The sequence below is a fragment of the Mustelus asterias genome, chromosome 17 (assembly GCF_964213995.1).
Source record: "Mustelus asterias chromosome 17, sMusAst1.hap1.1, whole genome shotgun sequence".
Lineage (NCBI taxonomy): Eukaryota > Metazoa > Chordata > Chondrichthyes > Carcharhiniformes > Triakidae > Mustelus > Mustelus asterias.
Window position 1 is genome coordinate 6,311,252 of NC_135817.1, and position 17,303 is coordinate 6,328,554.

The 17,303-nt window shown below is 42.6% G+C and overlaps 1 protein-coding gene across 1 annotated transcript in view; it reads right to left on the reverse strand.

The window, feature by feature from the left end:
• The window catches only part of rb1 (retinoblastoma 1), a 248,621-nt gene that overhangs the window by 179,959 nt on the left and 51,359 nt on the right, over positions 1-17,303 (reverse strand). The window contains exons 10-14 of the mRNA XM_078232189.1: positions 16,112-16,221; positions 14,950-15,027; positions 13,305-13,392; positions 5,193-5,309; positions 5,030-5,086 (exon numbers count right to left, since the gene is read on the reverse strand). Coding sequence (XP_078088315.1) covers positions 5,030-5,086; positions 5,193-5,309; positions 13,305-13,392; positions 14,950-15,027; positions 16,112-16,221 — 450 coding nt within the window. The remainder of the gene's footprint in view (positions 1-5,029; positions 5,087-5,192; positions 5,310-13,304; positions 13,393-14,949; positions 15,028-16,111; positions 16,222-17,303) is intronic.

Genomic DNA, 17,303 nt, shown 5'->3' on the forward strand with positions numbered 1-17,303 from the left:
TATAGAAACACAGAGGGACCTAGGTGTGCAAGTCCACAAATCCTTGAAGGTGGCAACACAGGTGGAGAAGGTGGTGAAGAAGGCATATGGTATGCTTGCCTTTATAGGACGGAGTATAGAGTATAAAAGCTGGAGTCTGATGATGCAGCTGTATAGAACGCTGGTTAGGCCACATTTGGAGTACTGCGTCCAGTTCTGGTCGCCGCACTACCAGAAGGACGTGGAGGCATTGGAGAGAGTGCAGAGAAGGTTTACCAGGATGTTGCCTGGTATGTCTTAGCTATGAGGAGAGATTGGGTAGACTGGGGTTGTTCTCCTTGGAAAGACGGAGAATGAGGGGAGATCTAATAGAGGTATACAAGATTATGAAGGGTATAGATAGGGTGAACAGTGGGAAGCTTTTTCCCAGGTCGGAGGTGACGATCACGAGGGGTCACGGGCTCAAGCTGAGAGGGGCGAAGTATAACTCAGACATCAGAGGGACGTTTTTTACACAGAGGGTGGTGGGGGCCTGGAATGCGCTACCTAGTAGGGTGGTGGAGGCAGGCACGCTGACATCGTTTAAGACTTACCTGGATAGTCACATGAGCAGCCTGGGAATGGAGGGATACAAACGATTGGTCTAGTTGGACCAAGGAGCGGCACAGGCTTGGAGGGCCGAAGGGCCTGTTTCCTGTGCTGTACTGTTCTTTGTTCTTAACCCCTAACATAGTTAGGACATTACAGACAACAAGATGGCTGATGGAGTATAATGTGAGAAAGTATAAGTACACTTTGGCCATAAGAATAGTGGAGCAGAATATTTTTTAAAAGTTGTGGAACTTGTTAGTGTTGATTATTAAAGAGACATGGGTGTGCTCATACAAGAAACGCAGAAAGTTAGCATGCAAGAAAGGCCAATGGCATGTTGACCTACATGGCAAGAGGATTGGAATATAAGAATAAACAAGTCTTGCTACAATTGAAGGGCAGTACTTTGGCACAGTTGGCATCGCTGCCTCACAGCGCCAGGGACCCAGGTTCATTGCCAGCCTTGGATGATTGTGTGGAGTTTGCACGTTCTCCCTGTGTCTGTGAGAGTTTCATCCGGATGCTCCGGTTTCCTTCCAAAGTGCAAAGATGTGCAGGTTGGGTAGATTGGCCATGTTAAATTGCCCCTTATTCTCAGATGTTTAGAAAATTGAGGTGACTTCATTGAAACCTACAAACTCTGAAGGGCTTGATAGGGTAGATGCTGAGAGATTGTTTTTACTAGTCGGAGACTTAAAACACAGGGGGCAAATCTCAGGATAAGAGGCTGGTCAATTAGGGCTGAGATGAGTATGCTCTCTCATGGAATTAATGGATATGGGGAGCAGGTGGGAAAATTAGTTGCCATAAGATCAGCCATAATTGTATTGAATGGCCGAGCAGGGTTGACAGGCCACATGGCCTACATGTTCTCCTATTTCTTGTGTTCTAGCTCTCAAAGATGAGAAAAGAAAATGAAATGCTTCTGAGAACACTCGTTGGAAAACATACCATTAGGTCGGATTGTTTGCCTTAAGTACAGCATCTGCTTCAAGTACCTACTGAGCAATAATCTTAAAATAAAACATGTGTGTGTTTTATTCATTTCACTTAATAGCCGAGCCAAATTCATTTGGAATTGAAATGGCTACCAGATTATAACTGCACCAGATACCATAAAAAAGCCTTTTATATTATTTGTTCATGAGATGTGACTATCACCAGCAAAGTCAACATTTATTGACCATCTCTGGTGGCAATAAGCTGCCTTCTTGAACCACTGCAGTAGGTGTATCCACAATTCTGTTAGAAAAGGAATTCCAAGATTTTGATCCAATGACAATGAAGGATCGATGATAAAGCAGCAAGGTGGCACAGTGGTTAGGACTGCTGCCTCACAGCGCCAGGGACCCGAGTGGAATTCCTGCCTTGGGACACTGTCTGTGCGGGGTCTGCATGTCCTCCCCGTGTCTGCGTGGGTTTCCTCCGGTGCTCTGGTTTCCTCCCACAATCCGAAAGATGTGTTGGTTAGGTGTATTGGCCATGCTAAGTTCTCCCTCAATGTACCAAACAGGCAAGTGCAGAATATTCCATCACACTCTTGATGTGTAACTTGGAGATTGTGGACGAGCTTTGGGGAGTTGGTAGGTGAGTTACTCATCACAGGAATCCCAGAATTTTGCCAGTTCAGTTTTTGGGCAATGGTAAATGCCCATCTGCATTCTCTCAGCCTCAACCTTGTTAAGCCCCTTCAGAATCTAATATGTTTCAATAAGATCACCTTTCATTCTTCTAAAACCAACTTGCTCAACCTTTCCTCATAAAACCCCAGGAATTAACCTTGTGAACTTTCTTGAACTGCTTCCAAATCAAGTATATCCTTCTTCAAATAAGACTGAAACAATATGCAGCACTCCAAGTGTGGTCTCAACATTACCCTGCATAGTAGTAGCAAGACTTGCCTACTTTTATACTCCATGCCCCATTTACCTTCCTCCTTGCTCACTGTACCTGCAGCGCAACTTTTTGTGATTCATGCACAAGTACACCCAGATTCCTCAACCACAGCATTCTGTAGTTTCTCTCCATTTAAATAATACTCTGCTTTTCTATTCCTCTTGCCAAAGCAGACAACCTCTCAATTTTCCCACCTTATATTCCAACTGCCAAATTTCTGCCCAGCCACGTAAGCTTTCTAAATCTTTTACACAATGTTCTCTTTACAATTTGATTTCCTATCTATATCTTTGTATCTTCAGAAAATTTTCTGCAGTAAACCTAGCCCCTTCAGCCAAGTCATCAATATAGATCACAAATAGTTGATACCCCAGCACTGATCCTGTGGCCATTCACTAGTTTCAGCCTGCCAACCTGAAAATGAGTCTGTATCCTTTTCGTTAGCCAAACCTCGATCAATGTTAATATATCACCGCATAAGCATAAACTTTTATCTTGTGTAGTAACCTTTTACAAGACCTTTTAGAAATCCAAATACACTACACCCATTGGTTCCCTTTTATCTACCCTGCTGGTTATATCCTCAAAGAATCTGTCAAACACTATTTCCCTTTCATAAAACCATTTTTACTCTGCTTGACTGTATTATGATTTATCAACTGTCCTGATACAACATCCTTAATAATGAATTCAACATTTTGTTCAATGACCGATGTTAGGCTAACCGGCCTGTAGTATCCTGCTTCCTGTTCCCCCTCTTTCCTGAATAGGGGTGCTACTTTTACAGTTTTCTATTCTGCTTGGACCTTTTCTGAACATAAGAAATTTTGGAAGATTACAAACAATGCATCCACTATCCCTGAAGCTCTTTTTAACATCCTAGATGCAGGCCATCAGGTCCAGGGGACTTGTCTTTAGTCACACTAACTGTCCTAGTATTTGTGATTGTTTTACGTGCTTCCTTCCGTTTTTCCCCATTTGATCACCTACTATTCTTAGGAAGCATCTAGTGTCTTCTGCCTTGGAGATACAAAATACTTGTTCAAAGACTCCGCCATTTCCTTGATGGGGATTCAACAATGATAATGTAATTACATTGTCAAGAGGAGATAGTTAGATTCTCTCTACTCGGGCATGGTCACTGCCTGGCATCACTTGCCATTTATCAGCCCAAACCTGAACATTGTACAGGTCTTGCTGCATGCAGCACAAGAGTATTCCATTATCTGAGAATTCACAAATGGAATTGAGCACTGTGCAATTATCAGCAAACATTCCCACTCTGATCTCAAGATGGTGGAGAGGTCATTGATGAAGCAGCTGAAGATGGTTGGCCTCCAACAACCGCAACAATCTTCCTTTGTTCTAGGCATGACTCCAGTCAGTGGAAAACTTCTACTCCCCCCACCACCCCCTGATTCTTTCAATTCCCTTTGACTTTTATTTTGCTAGGGTTCTTTGATGCCACATTCATGCAAATACTGCCTTGCTGTCAAGAAAAATTGCTCTCAGCCGAGTTGTGGAATTCAGCACTTTCATCCATTTTTGGCCCTAGACAATAATGAGGTCTGAAGCCGAGTGGTCCTGGCAGAACTCAAATAAAACATTGTGAGCTGGATATTTTTGAGTGAGTGCCACTTGATAGTATTGTCAACAACCCGTATATCACTTTGCTGATGGTTAAGAGTAGATTGATGGGTAATTGGCAGATTAGATTTGTCTCGCCTTTTGTGGGCAGGATAAAATTGGACAGACCTGCAATGTTAGGTAAAATGTCAGTATAGTAACCGCACTGAAACAGACTTGCTAGGTGCACGGCTAGATCTGGAGCACAAACTTTCAGTACTACAGCCAGAATGTTGTCTCGGTGCACAGTCCTAACTGTATTCAATGCCTTCAGCCATATCTGGCTATCATGAGGAGTGAATTAAATTGCCTGATGATTCTGGGGACCTCAGGAGGAGACAGATGTATCAGACATTTCGCAGTGCTGGCTGAAATGGTGCTTCTTAATTCTACATTATTATACCAAATACCAGCATCGTTACTAAATTTCCTAGAATTTCTACGGTGCTATTGTTTTTCTGAGGAGTCTAATCACTAAATAAAATTTTCTTTTAGGCGCAAGTTGAACAACCTGGTCTGTAAAGCATTTTTCCATCATATATGATCATCCCTGAGGCCTCTCTGCCAATCTGGTTAAACCTCCAGTTCCTCCTCAAGGAAGACATAGCCAAAATGCAACAAATGGTTTCTATCTTCCTCAGAGGGCCACGTGCAAGTATGACTTTCAAACTCATATGTGTTGCTCTTTGAAAAGTGGAACAATGTTCCATATCGCACAGACCTTGTCACATCCAAGTGATGCAGTCAATAAATTAATTTCAAACATTTCACACCCAATTTAAAAAAAGATAAATTCAAGTAAAATAATGTTGAAAAGTGCACACACTTAGAGCTCCACAGAATTTTTTCCACATCTGAAGTACATAGAAATTATTTAATCTCATCTTTCAGATCGTTCCTTTAAGAAAATCCTGCCTGTGCAGCAATTGAAACTTACCGATTTCAACATGGATTCCATAACCCTGTAGTATAAACGCACGCCAAGTTTATATCTCTGAAGAAAACAGAACATGATCAGGGCAAAAAATTATTCCGTCTCAAGTACATCAGTTAAATAATCATGGTATTTTGAAAGCAAGAAAAAAGCCCCACATCATTACCTGAGAGCCAATCTCTGCCCATCCTTCTCCCACTGCCTGGGCAAAATTTTCCCGAAACTTCTGGCCTAGATTTTCCACTCTGTTAGTAATGCCATTAGTAGGGTTCACTGTACAATTCTGTAAGAGTATAAAGATATTCAAACTAATATTCCTACAATGTGAAAAAAACAGCATATGCAAAAGTCTTGAAACATGAGCATTTTAGATTTACACTGGTTTAAAGCAATGAGAAGAGAATGACCAAGCAGAAACCATTGCAGCCTCTCAAGATATGCAAATCAAACAGTTGTTAGGGCTACAGGACAGGCATGTGCCTGTAAAAAAGGATAGGAAGGGTAGGATTCGAGAACCGTGGATAACCAGGGAAATTGAGGGACTGGTCAAAAAGAAAAGAGAGGCGTATGTTAGGTCCAGGCAGCTAAAAACAGAGGGAGCTCTGGAGGAGTACAAAGAAAGTAGGAAAGAACTCAAATGGGGAATTAGAAGAGCAAAAAGGGGTCACGAAATGTCCTTGGCAGACAGGATTAAGGAGAATCCCAAGGCATTTTATTCATACGTTAGGAACAAAAGGGTTGTCAGGGAAAAAATCGGACCTCTCAGGGACAAAAGTGGGGAATTATGCTTGGAGCCCAAAGAAGTAGGAGAGATCCTAAATGAATACTTTGTGTCGGTATTCACAAAGGAGAGGGATGTGTTGACTGGGAGTGTCTCGGAGGGGAGTGTTGAACCGTTGGAGAAAATCTCTATTACAAGGGAGGAAGTGTTAGGTTTGTTAGAGAATATAAAGACTGACAAATCCCCAGGGCCTGATGGACTCTATCCGAGGCTGCTCAGGGAGACGAGAGATGAAATCGCTGGGCCTCTGACACAAATCTTTGTCTCGTCACTGGACACAGGTGAGGTCCCAGAGGATTGGAGATAGCTAATGTGGTCCCGTTATTTAAGAAGGGTGGGAAAGATAACCCGGGTAATTATAGGTCGGTAACTTGACATCCGTGGTAGGCAAGTTGTTGGAGAGGATTCTTAGAGATAGGATGTATGCGCATTTAGAAAGGAATAAACTCATTAACGATAGTCAGCATGGTTTTGTGAGAGGGAGGTCATGCCTCACTAACCTGGTGGAGTTTTTTGAAGAAGTGACTAGAATGGTTGACGAGGGAAGGGCCGTGGATGTCGTCTATATGGATTTAGTAAAGCGTTTGACAAAGTCCCTCATGGTAGGCTGGTGAAAAAGGTTGGATCTCATGGGATAAAGGGGGAGGTGGCTAGATGGGTGGAGAACTGGCTTGGTCACAGAAGACAGAGGGTGGTAGTGGAAGGGTCTTTTTCCGGCTGGTGTTCCGCAGGGCTCGGTATTGGGACCTCTGCTGTTTGTGATTTATATAAACAATCTGGAAGAAGGCGTAACTGGGGTGATCAGTAAGTTTGCGGATGACACAAAATTGGCAGGACTTGCAGATAGTGAGGAACATTGTCAGAGGCTACAGAAGGATATAGATAGGCTGGAAATTTGGGCAAAGAAATGACAGATGGAGTTCAATCCTGATAAATGCGAAGTGATGCATTTTGGTAGAAATAATGTCGGGAGGAGCTATACGATAAATGGCAGAACCATAAAGGGTGTAGATACGCAGAGGGACCTGGGTGTGCAAGTCCACAGATCCTTGAAGGTGACGTCACAGGTGGAGAAGGTGGTGAAGAAGGCATATGGCATGCTTGCCTTTATAGGACAGAGCATAGAGTATAAAAGTTGGGGTCTGATGTTGCAGATGTATAGAACGTTGGTTCGGCCGCATTTGGAATACTGTGTCCAGTTCTGGTCGCCACACTACCAGGAGGACGTGGAGGCTTTGGAGAGAGTACAGAGGAGGTTTACCAGGATGTTGCCTGGTATGGAGGGGCTTAGTTATGAGGAGAGATTGGGTAAACTGTGGTTGTTCTCCCTAGAAAGACGGAGGATGAGGGGAGACTTAATAGAGGTGTATAAGATTATGAAAGGCATAGATAGGGTGAACGGTGGGAAGCTTTTCCCCAAGTCGGTGGTGACGTTCACGAGGGGTCATAGGTTCAAGGTGAAGGGGGGGAGGTTTAACACAGATATCAGAAGGACATATTTTACACAGAGGGTGGTGGGGGCCTGGAATGCGCTGCCAGGCGAGGTGGTGGAGGCGGACACACTGGGAACGTTTAAGACTTATCTAGATAGCCATATGAACGGAGTGGGAATGGAGGGATACAAAAGAATGGTCTAGTTTGGACCAGGGAGCGGCACGGGCTTGGAGGGCCGAAAGGCCTGTTCCTGTGCTGTATTGTTCTTTGTTCAAACTTAATTGTTTTCCCTATTGCAGGATAGGGAAAACTGAATATAAGTGCCAAAGAAAGAATATCAACAATCCTTCTAAACAACCAGAAGGTCTTAAATGCACAATTCCTCTGCAGCACTTGCTGCTGACTTCGAAGAAAGCTGCCCGTAAAGATCGAGTTATGTGATGCACATTTCATCTTTTCTGGCATTAATTTCATTTCTGTGCCAACTACAGGGAATCTGGTGTGCAGCAGTGATGTCATCAATTTTGAGACATCAAGCCAGGACGTAACAAGCAGGTTTCATCACTCACATTTTATAGTTTTTAGAGAAAACAGTGTAAAGATTGAAACATGTACCTGGGGTTAAGGTAGAAGGTGAAATAATAAACAAACTACAAACTTGTGAATAAGTTTAGGGAATGTTATCATGGAATGGAGACAATTGAAATTTCGCAATGGAAAATACATTTTTCAGAGCCAGAGAAGTTCTCCAGCAGTAATAAAATCCAATTTTATTTTCTTCAACAAGGTGTAACGTTCCCCCCACCCCCCCACTTTGGCGGCACGGTAGCACAGTGGTTAGCCCTACTGCTTCACAGCTCCAGGGTCCCGGGTTCGATTCCCAGCTCGGGTCACTGTCTGTGTGGAGTTTGCACGTTCTCCTCGTGTCTGCGAGGGTTTCCTCCGGGTGCTCCGGTTTCCTCCCACAGTCCAAAGATGTGCGGGTTAGGTTGATTGGCCAGGTTTTAAAAAAAAAAATTGCCCCTTAGAGTCCTGAGATGCATAGGTTAGAGGGATTAGCAGGTAAAATATGTGGGGGTAGGGCCTGGGTGGGATTGTGGTCGGTGCAGACTCGATGGGCCGAATGGCCTCCTTCTGCACTGTAGGGTTTCTATGGTTTCTATGGTATGGTTTCAAAGAGCTTTTACTGCAAGATTAATAATACAAAATATGGAAGTGCATGCTCTTTCAGTGATTTCCAATTCATTCAATTTTTGTAGAAGAATGGGGAATCACTCTCGGCAACTTCTGAATTTCTGCATTTAACTGCACATGTGCGGGTGCCAGAAGTTTCTATCAATTTCACAGTAATAATGGCAAACGCTGACAGTTGGACATGATTACAACCACAAAATCTGGACCAATATCCAACATGGCTGTTGTGAAGTTAGTGATTGTAAAATTATTTAAAAACTTGTAAAATGCTAAGAGTTGTAAAATTGCATGGTCTGTTAAAAAAGTAGTTTTGCTGCTATGCTTAGAGAGTTAAAAGAGATGCAGGTGCAACTGCAGAACACAGAGAAAATAGTGTGCAACATTGTATCACGAAGCTAGGCAGTGGTACTGCCAAGGCAACAGGTTGTTTTTGAATTTTAACCAATCAATTTAACATGAACATTTGAATAGCAGCAGCCCATCAGATTTGAATTTGATGTTTTGGTAACCTGTAGACCAATCTTATTGTGGGGATTTTGCTATGTCATCAGGGGTATTTAAGATGGGAGCAGGGACACAAACGGTAGAGGAACACCTGTCTCCTGCCAAGTGACAGCTTAGTTCAGCTCTGAGAGAGACAGAGACTTTAAGACATTTATGTCTTAAAAGAAAGCTTCATCTCAATCGCAAAGGTACCAACAAAAGATAGTGAAGACAGAAGTCAGCAAAGAAGCCAGAAGATTCCGGAAGATAAAACCTGATTATATTTTGACAAGAAATTCTATTTTCTTTTTGTTAATAAGTGGGAATTGTATTTATCTAAACAGCATTCCATTAGAATAGTGTTTTATTCGGTTTGTTAATAGTTTAGTTAACCCATTAGTTAGATAAATAAAGTGTTACTAGTTGCTCTTTCAGAGAGTCGCATTTTGATTTAACCACAAAGTTGCTGAAGCGTAGATATTACGACTTCTCAGACACTTTTTAAGGGAGGTACTTCTCTTTGAGTGGTTGAATGTTAGTTATCAGAGAAGAGATCAACTTCCCCTTTGTAACAATGACAAAGCAAGTACCTATTAAGTAATTCACCACAATTTCACAAACTTCTTGAAAGCTGCAGTATATCATGAAATAAATATGCAGCAGGATGAAGTAATGATAATATTTTTAAAGTATTCGTGAGAAAATATGTATTATGTTGGGCAACATCTATATTTGTAGCAGTCACAGTTTAACCCATAATCACTGGAGGAGTGACTTATATAAGTGGAATGTGAAAGAAGCTAAAATGCCATATCAAATCTTAAACTTAATCTATCATAATAGAATTTAGCCATAAGAATTTCACCTTGCAGAATAATTCTTCTAAAGACAGATGGTGCAGATATATTACAGCCCATTTTTAATGGCACAACAGCAAAAATTGGCAAATAATGTTTTTCTTCTAAAATGCAAGATAAGTACAAGAATGTAGGTTGGCTAAAGTTACTGGGGAGAATTTAAACTAGATAGGTTGGGGGGAGGGGAGCTAGAAGAGTTGACTAGGATCAAGGAACTAATTGATGGGGTGGAGGATGCAGGGGTAAGGGGAATTACAAAATTAATGGTAGAGGAGAGGGTGCAAGTGAATGAAGGCGGTAATTTAGATAAGGGAGTAGAGGGAGAGGGTGTTCGCGACTCATCAAAGCGGGTCCAGATAAAAGCTGGAATAAGGACACTTTGCCTGAATGCACGAAGCATTCGGAACAAGGTATATGAGTTGATGGTGCAAATCAGCACGAGTGGGTACGATCTAGTGGCCATTACAGAAACGTGGCTGAAAGGTGACCAGGACTGGGAGATGAATATCCAGGGGTATCAGGCGTTTAGGAAGAATAGACAGGAAGGAAAAGGTGGTGGGGTCGCGCTATTAATAAGAGATAATATCAGGGTAGTACTGAGGGATGACATAGGCTCTGAGGAACAAAACGTGGAATCATTATGGGTAGAGATGAGGAATAGTAGAGGGAGAAAGACACTAGTAGGTGTGGTATATAGGCCCCCAAATAATAATGTTGAGGTGGGGAGGGCTATAAACAAGCAGATAAGGGATGCGTGTAAAAACGGAACGGCAATAATCATGGGGGACTTCAACATGCACATTGACTGGCAGACTCAAGTCGGTAAGGGTGGAATGGAGGAAGAGTTCTTAGAATGCTGTCGGGATAGTTTCCTTGAACAGCATGTTACGGAACCGACGAGGGAACGAGCTATTTTGGATCTGGTATTGTGTAACGAGGTAGGTAGAATTAAGGATCTTATTGTGAAGGACCCTCTTGGGTCTAGTGACCACAATATGGTCGAATTTCTGATTCAGATGGAAGAGGAGAAAGTTTGGTCCCAAACCAGTGTCCTCTGTTTGAACAGAGGGAAATATGATAGGATGAGGGATGAATTGGCTAAGGTAGACTGGGAGAGCAGGCTGGCAGGTAGGATAGCTGAGGAACAGTGGAGGATTTTTAAGGAGATCCTTTTCAGTTCTCAGCAAAAATATATTCCAGCAAAAAACAAGGATTGTAAGAAAAGGGAGAACCAGCCGTGGATAACGAAGGAAATAAAGGAGAGTATTAAAATAAAAACAGCTGCGTACAGAGTGGCCAAAAATAGTGGAGAAACAAGTGATTGGGAAAAATTTAAGAAACAACAAAGAGAGACTAAGAAAGCGATAAAGAAAGGAAGGATAGACTATGAAGCTAGGCTAGCAATTAATATAAAAAATGATAGTAAAAGTTTTTATAAATATATAAAAAGGAATAGAGTGGCTAGAGTGAATGTTGGACCCTTGGAGGACGAGAGGGGGGAGTTAATAGTGGGAAATGAGGATATGGCTGAGTCTTTAAATAAGTTTTTTGTGTCGGTCTTCACGGTGGAGGACACAAATAGTTTGCCAAATATTAACGATAGAGGGTTGGCAGCAGGAGAAATACTTAATACAATTAATGTAACCAGAGAGGCAGTGCTGGGTAGACTAATGGGACTGAAGGTGGACAAGTCCCCGGGTCCGGATGGAATGCATCCCAGGGTATTGAAAGAAATGTCAGAGGTAATAGTGGATGCGTTAGTGATTATTTATCAAAACTCGTTGCATTCTGGGGTAGTGCCGGTTGATTGGAAAACGGCTAATGTTACGCCGCTGTTTAAAAAAGGAAGGAGACAAAAGGCGGGTAACTATAGGCCGGTCAGCTTAACGTCTGTAGTAGGGAAAATGCTGGAATCCATTATTAAAGAGGAGATAGCAGGGCATCTGGATAGAAATGGTTCGATCAATCAGACGCAGCATGGATTCATGAGGGGAAAGTCGTGCTTGACGAACATGTTGGATTTTTATGAAGATGTGACTAGGGCGGTTGATGGAGGAGAACCGGTGGATGCGGTGTTTTTGGATTTCCAAAAGGCGTTTGATAAGGTGCCCCATAAAAGGCTACTGAAGAAGATTAGGGCACACGGAGTTGGGGGTAGTGTGTTAAAGTGGATTGGGGACTGGCTATCCGACAGGAAGCAAAGAGTCGGAATAAATGGGTGTTTTTCCGGTTGGAGGAAGGTAACTAGTGGCGTGCCGCAGGGATCGGTACTCGGGCCGCAACTATTTACCATTTATATAGATGATCTGGAGGAGGGGACGGAGTGTAGGGTAACGAAGTTTGCAGACGACACAAAGATAAGTGGAAAAGTGAATCGTGTGGAGGACGGAGAAGATCTGCAGAGAGATTTGGACAGGCTGAGTGAGTGGGCGAGGATATGGCAAATGGAGTATAACGTTGAGAAATGCGAGGTTATACACTTTGGAGGAAATAATAACAAATGGGATTACTATCTCAATGGAAACAAATTAAAACATGCTACCGTGCAAAGGGACCTGGGGGTCCTTGTGCATGAGACGCAAAAGCCCAGTCTGCAGGTACAACAGGTGATCAAGAAGGCAAATGGGATGTTGGCCTATATTGCGAAGGGGATAGAATATAAAAGCAGGGATGTCTTGATGCACCTGTACAGGGCATTGGTGAGGCCGCAGCTGGAATACTGTGTGCAGTATTGGTCCCCTTATATGAGGAAGGATATATTGGCATTGGAGGGAGTGCAGAGAAGGTTCACCAGGTTGATACCGGAGATGAGGGGTTTGGATTATGAGGAGAGGCTGAGGAGATTGGGTTTGTACTCGTTGGAGTTTAGAAGGATGAGGGGGGATCTTATGGAGACTTATAAGATAATGCGGGGGCTGGATAGGGTGGAGGCGGAGAGATTCTTTCCACTTATTAAGGAAGTTAAAACTAGAGGACACAGCCTCAAAATAAAGGGGGGTCGGTTTAAGACAGAGTTGAGGAGGAACTTCTTCTCCCAGAGGGTGGTGAATCTCTGGAATTCTCTGCCCAATGAGGTGGTGGAGGCTACCTCGCTGAATATGTTTAAAGCGCGGATGGATGGATTCCTGATCGGTAAGGGAATTAAGGGTTATGGGGATCAGGCGGGTAAGTGGTACTGATCCACGTCAGATCAGCCATGATCTTATTGAATGGCGGGGCAGGCTCGAAGGGCTAGATGGCCTACTCCTGCTCCTATTTCTTATGTTCTTATGTTCTTATGTAATTATCCCCAATAACAAAGTAATTGAACGTATTTGATATCCAATGCACTGAGAGTTCTCCAGTTTATCACCAATTTCCACTGACATACGCAGCCTACAGAATGATAGCATAACACATCAACATTGCTGCTGATAATAAAGCTTAGGATAGTAGATTATATTACAGTTTTGAAACGACTTTTTTTGCACTAAAAAGGAAAATTTCTGATTTTTCAGAGCTTTTTCATCCTCATTCCACCACCACTTACATGAAAGTATGCTTCAAGAGTATTTGAAGGTTTGTCATCAGCTGTATTTAAAATCATCTGTAACTGTTGGATGGTGTTCATTGCTGTCCTGCATGAGAAAACAAATTGATACATTAAGCAACTCTTGTGCACATGTATGTGTATGCGCGTGTGCGTGCATATAAACACAAGCGCACAAATTGCTCCTCAGTGTCAGGGGGGGTTAGGAGGGTAAAGATGTGGGGTTATGGGGATTGGGCCTGGTTGGGACTGTTGTCGGTGCAGGCTCAATGGGCCAAATGGCCTCCTTATGCACGGTAGGGATTCTATGTTTATAGCAGCTAAGCTAGATCAAAAAAGGTTACGTGCCCATGAAACATGGCAAGATGCTTTAATTTAATGGGATTACAGGTGACTAATAAGAAAAAGCATTCCAAGGGGAAATCTGATCATCTATTTATGTGACAAAATCGTGGAAAGGATTGTAGAGGCACTCTTAAGATAACTATCCCAGTTCAGGCGGCATTGAGAAATAGACAAAGACACAATGGAAAGAACAATGAGTCTGGTACATAGGAACTGGCACAGTGAACCTCTTGTCCTCAAACAAGCAGGTGTGTATGGAAAGCTGGGGGAGGCAGGGAGGCAGTGGTGGTGAGAAGAGACGAGAATGGAAACCAATGCAACAAGAGCCATTTGATGGACAAATCATACAGCAGCAACCTATGAAAGCTTGTGGATGGGATTCTCTCAAAAAAATTCTAAGTGTCGAATTCACATAAAAACAGGAGTAAATCCCACTGGTATTTTCAGTGGGATTTTCAAAATGAATCTCCCACACTTGGTGTACTGTAAAATGCCCTAGCGTGAATATCATTAAAAACCAGGGGACGAAGCCAATTCCTGCTGGAGAGACCGGCAGCACAGCATTGAGAGGGCCACTGTGCAGGCACTGATCTGTCAGCACCGAGATCGGCACATGTGCATTAGCAAGCACTGCCAGCCTCCCAATCGTTGGCCAGCTCGATCACTATCCAGCTCCACGACCCTGCATCGCTGCCCCGCCGATCCCCAGACATGTCCAGGCCAGCCCCTCCAACACCCCACCCCAACAGACTGACACCGACTTCACCCCAATGGCCAGCCCCGATTGTTGGCCTCCCTCCCTCTGTCACCGCCGATTGCAGAGTGGCATCAGGATCCCCCTCCCCCAAAACTCTAACCCAATTTGTCCCTGCCCCCCTTCGCAACAAGGTGCCCCTGGGCATTGGCACTTTTCCCCTTGGGCAGTGCCAGGGGACAGGCTCGCACTGCCAAGCTGGTGATGCCCAGAGGTCACTCATGCTTACCCCTTATCTCCTCGGGGGCCTCTCTTCACTCCAGCAGGGTTGGGCCGCTAACCTCCCCGCTTATAAATCCCGCTGGCGGGCAACATTCCTGCTGGGGGAAGGGGGGGACGACGACATGAAACCAGATCCGTAGACTTCAGTCCCGGGCCCGCTAATGAAATGCAAATTGTGATCTTAATAATTTATACAGCTCTGGCTGATTTCTGGTGCACTTCAATGCACACTAGTAACTTCAGATGTTTTAAAAATAGCTGGTACATCTTAGTCAACATATCATCAAAATGTAAAGGAGAAAAACGAAGATAAACAGTTTGTACCTGACAGGAGTCTGTGGAGGAATAACTGCGTGACTGTCTTCAGAGTGAGGTTTCTTTGGAGTGCTCTCAAGTTCATATCTTTAAAGGAAATACTTTAATTAATCAAAAGTTCATGCATTGCATGTTTTCTTAAATGTAAACAGATTGAAAAACCTTACTTCACAAAATAGAATGGTGTGGAATGTTATCCTATCCCACTCCCAACAATTAATCAAATTCAAATCACTCTGAATAACTATTTTAGATGTACCTGACATTATGGAACCTGTATTAAAGGCACATATTCCTGCTAGAGATTTTGACTGTATATTTCTTTTTATTCGTTCGTGGGACTTGAGCATCGCTGGTTGGCCAGCATTTATTGCCCATCCCTGGTTGCCCTTGAGAAGGTGGTGGTGAGCTGCCTTCTTGAATCGCTGCAGTCCATGTGCTGTGGGTTGACCCTCAATGCCGTTAGAGGGGGGATTGCCAGGATTTTGACCCAGCAACTGCGAAGGAACGGCGATCTATTTCCAAATCAGGATGGTGAGTGGCTTGGAGGGGAACTTGTAGGTGGTGGTGTTCCCATGCATCTGCTGCCCTTGTCCTTCTAGATGGAGGTGGTCGTGGGTTTGGAAGATGCTGTCTAAGGATCTTTGCTGATTAAATATTTTTCATAGAAACCAATTCCAATTTAGTTTAATTCTAATATTATCTTATCTCTAGCAATGTATTAGAAGCTAGACAATCTATTTCTAAAATGACTGCTACATTTTTCCTTTTACAATTTATCATGCCTGCTCTGAAACTTTTTCCCCTTCCTGATCAAACAAACAAAACTTTATTCTGAGTGGATAAACTGGACAGAAGTTTGCTTAGCATTCGAGGAAATTTGTAATTCCCCATCAAATAAAATGCTGTGAGCCAACAATTACACATCTATAATTTTGTCAGCAATGGAAAAGGTTAAAAAAAGGGTCTCACATACAAACTAAGAAATGGGACCATGCTGCCACCATATATTGGATAATGCATGGATACCTCGAGTGCAGATGGTTCATTGAAGGCAGATACTAAACTTTCTTGAAGAGGCTTGCTAACTAAAAACTTAACCCATAACTGAACTATCCTGATGCTTTATCATATTTTTCTACTGCCCGCTCAATAAAACAAGAGGTATTACCTTTCTTCTGGGTCAATTTGCAGAGTTTTGTCATTATCAAGGAACAATCTTCCATCAAAATCTTTGTTCTTGTGGTAAAGCTCTTCATATTGTCTTGAAAGCGACTCAATCTGTACAAATGTCACAGCAATGCAGAAGAATGGCATCAAAATTATATTTAACATTGAACGTTAGTGCAACTCATCATAGAAACACTCCAGGTCTAATTTTGGATCTCCCAAGTTCAACACAATTAAAATAGATTGATCTGAATATATAACATTGCTTTTTGTTTGTTCTTGAAATGTTGACAAATCTTCATTGATTGCCCATCTCAAGTTTCCTGTAGGAGGCAGTGGTAGGGTTTTTGTTCATACCTCTCCCACAATGTTATGCACAAAAATCTAATCAAGTTGACCAAGTGACGGTGAAAGAACAATTATGTTGCAACAGTGTATGACTTATAACGTGAACTTTCAGGGAATGGCATTCCCACAACATTACTGCTCTTCCTCGTGCTAAAGGTTGCAGTAATAAAAGGTGTTATTGGTGTACAATTAGCAAATTGTTGCAAAAACGTCCTTTAAACCTTTACACATGGAGCAGTTAGATATTGAAATTGGCGGTAGGCACATCAATGAATCAAGAAAGCTGCTCTGTCTGTGATCTCCAACTTTCTAAGTATTGCTGGCAAAGGTTTCATCCCTTACGAAGAGTTTATGATTGCAATAGAGATCGGTAACTTTTGAAGAGATGTGAATTCCCAGTGCTCGACTTTAAAAAGTTGTATAATAAGATTTCAAGTTGATAAACTTTAACTGTAACATAAACGAAAATCAACATCGACTAAACAGTACTGAGAGAAAGGATATCTCTTCTTAGTTTCTTAACACAACTAATAACCCCATGCCACAATGTTATAATCCCAGTTGATGTTAATCTTGCAGAAGTCAGATCCCAGATCCGAACATTGATTTTTTTTATAGAAACCTTAGAGGTTAGTTGCTGGACACATTGACAAAAGTGTATTTTCAACACAAAGAATAAAGCACCTATTAAATGGGAAAAATAAATTATATCACACCAGACAAAAAGGTTAGGAAGATTTCAATACAAACACCAGAAAATTGATTCAAGCTTTGCAACCCACCTCTTCACTTCAAGGGTTATAACACCTCATTAGGAATGCAGGTATACAAAAAGAACCTTCAGA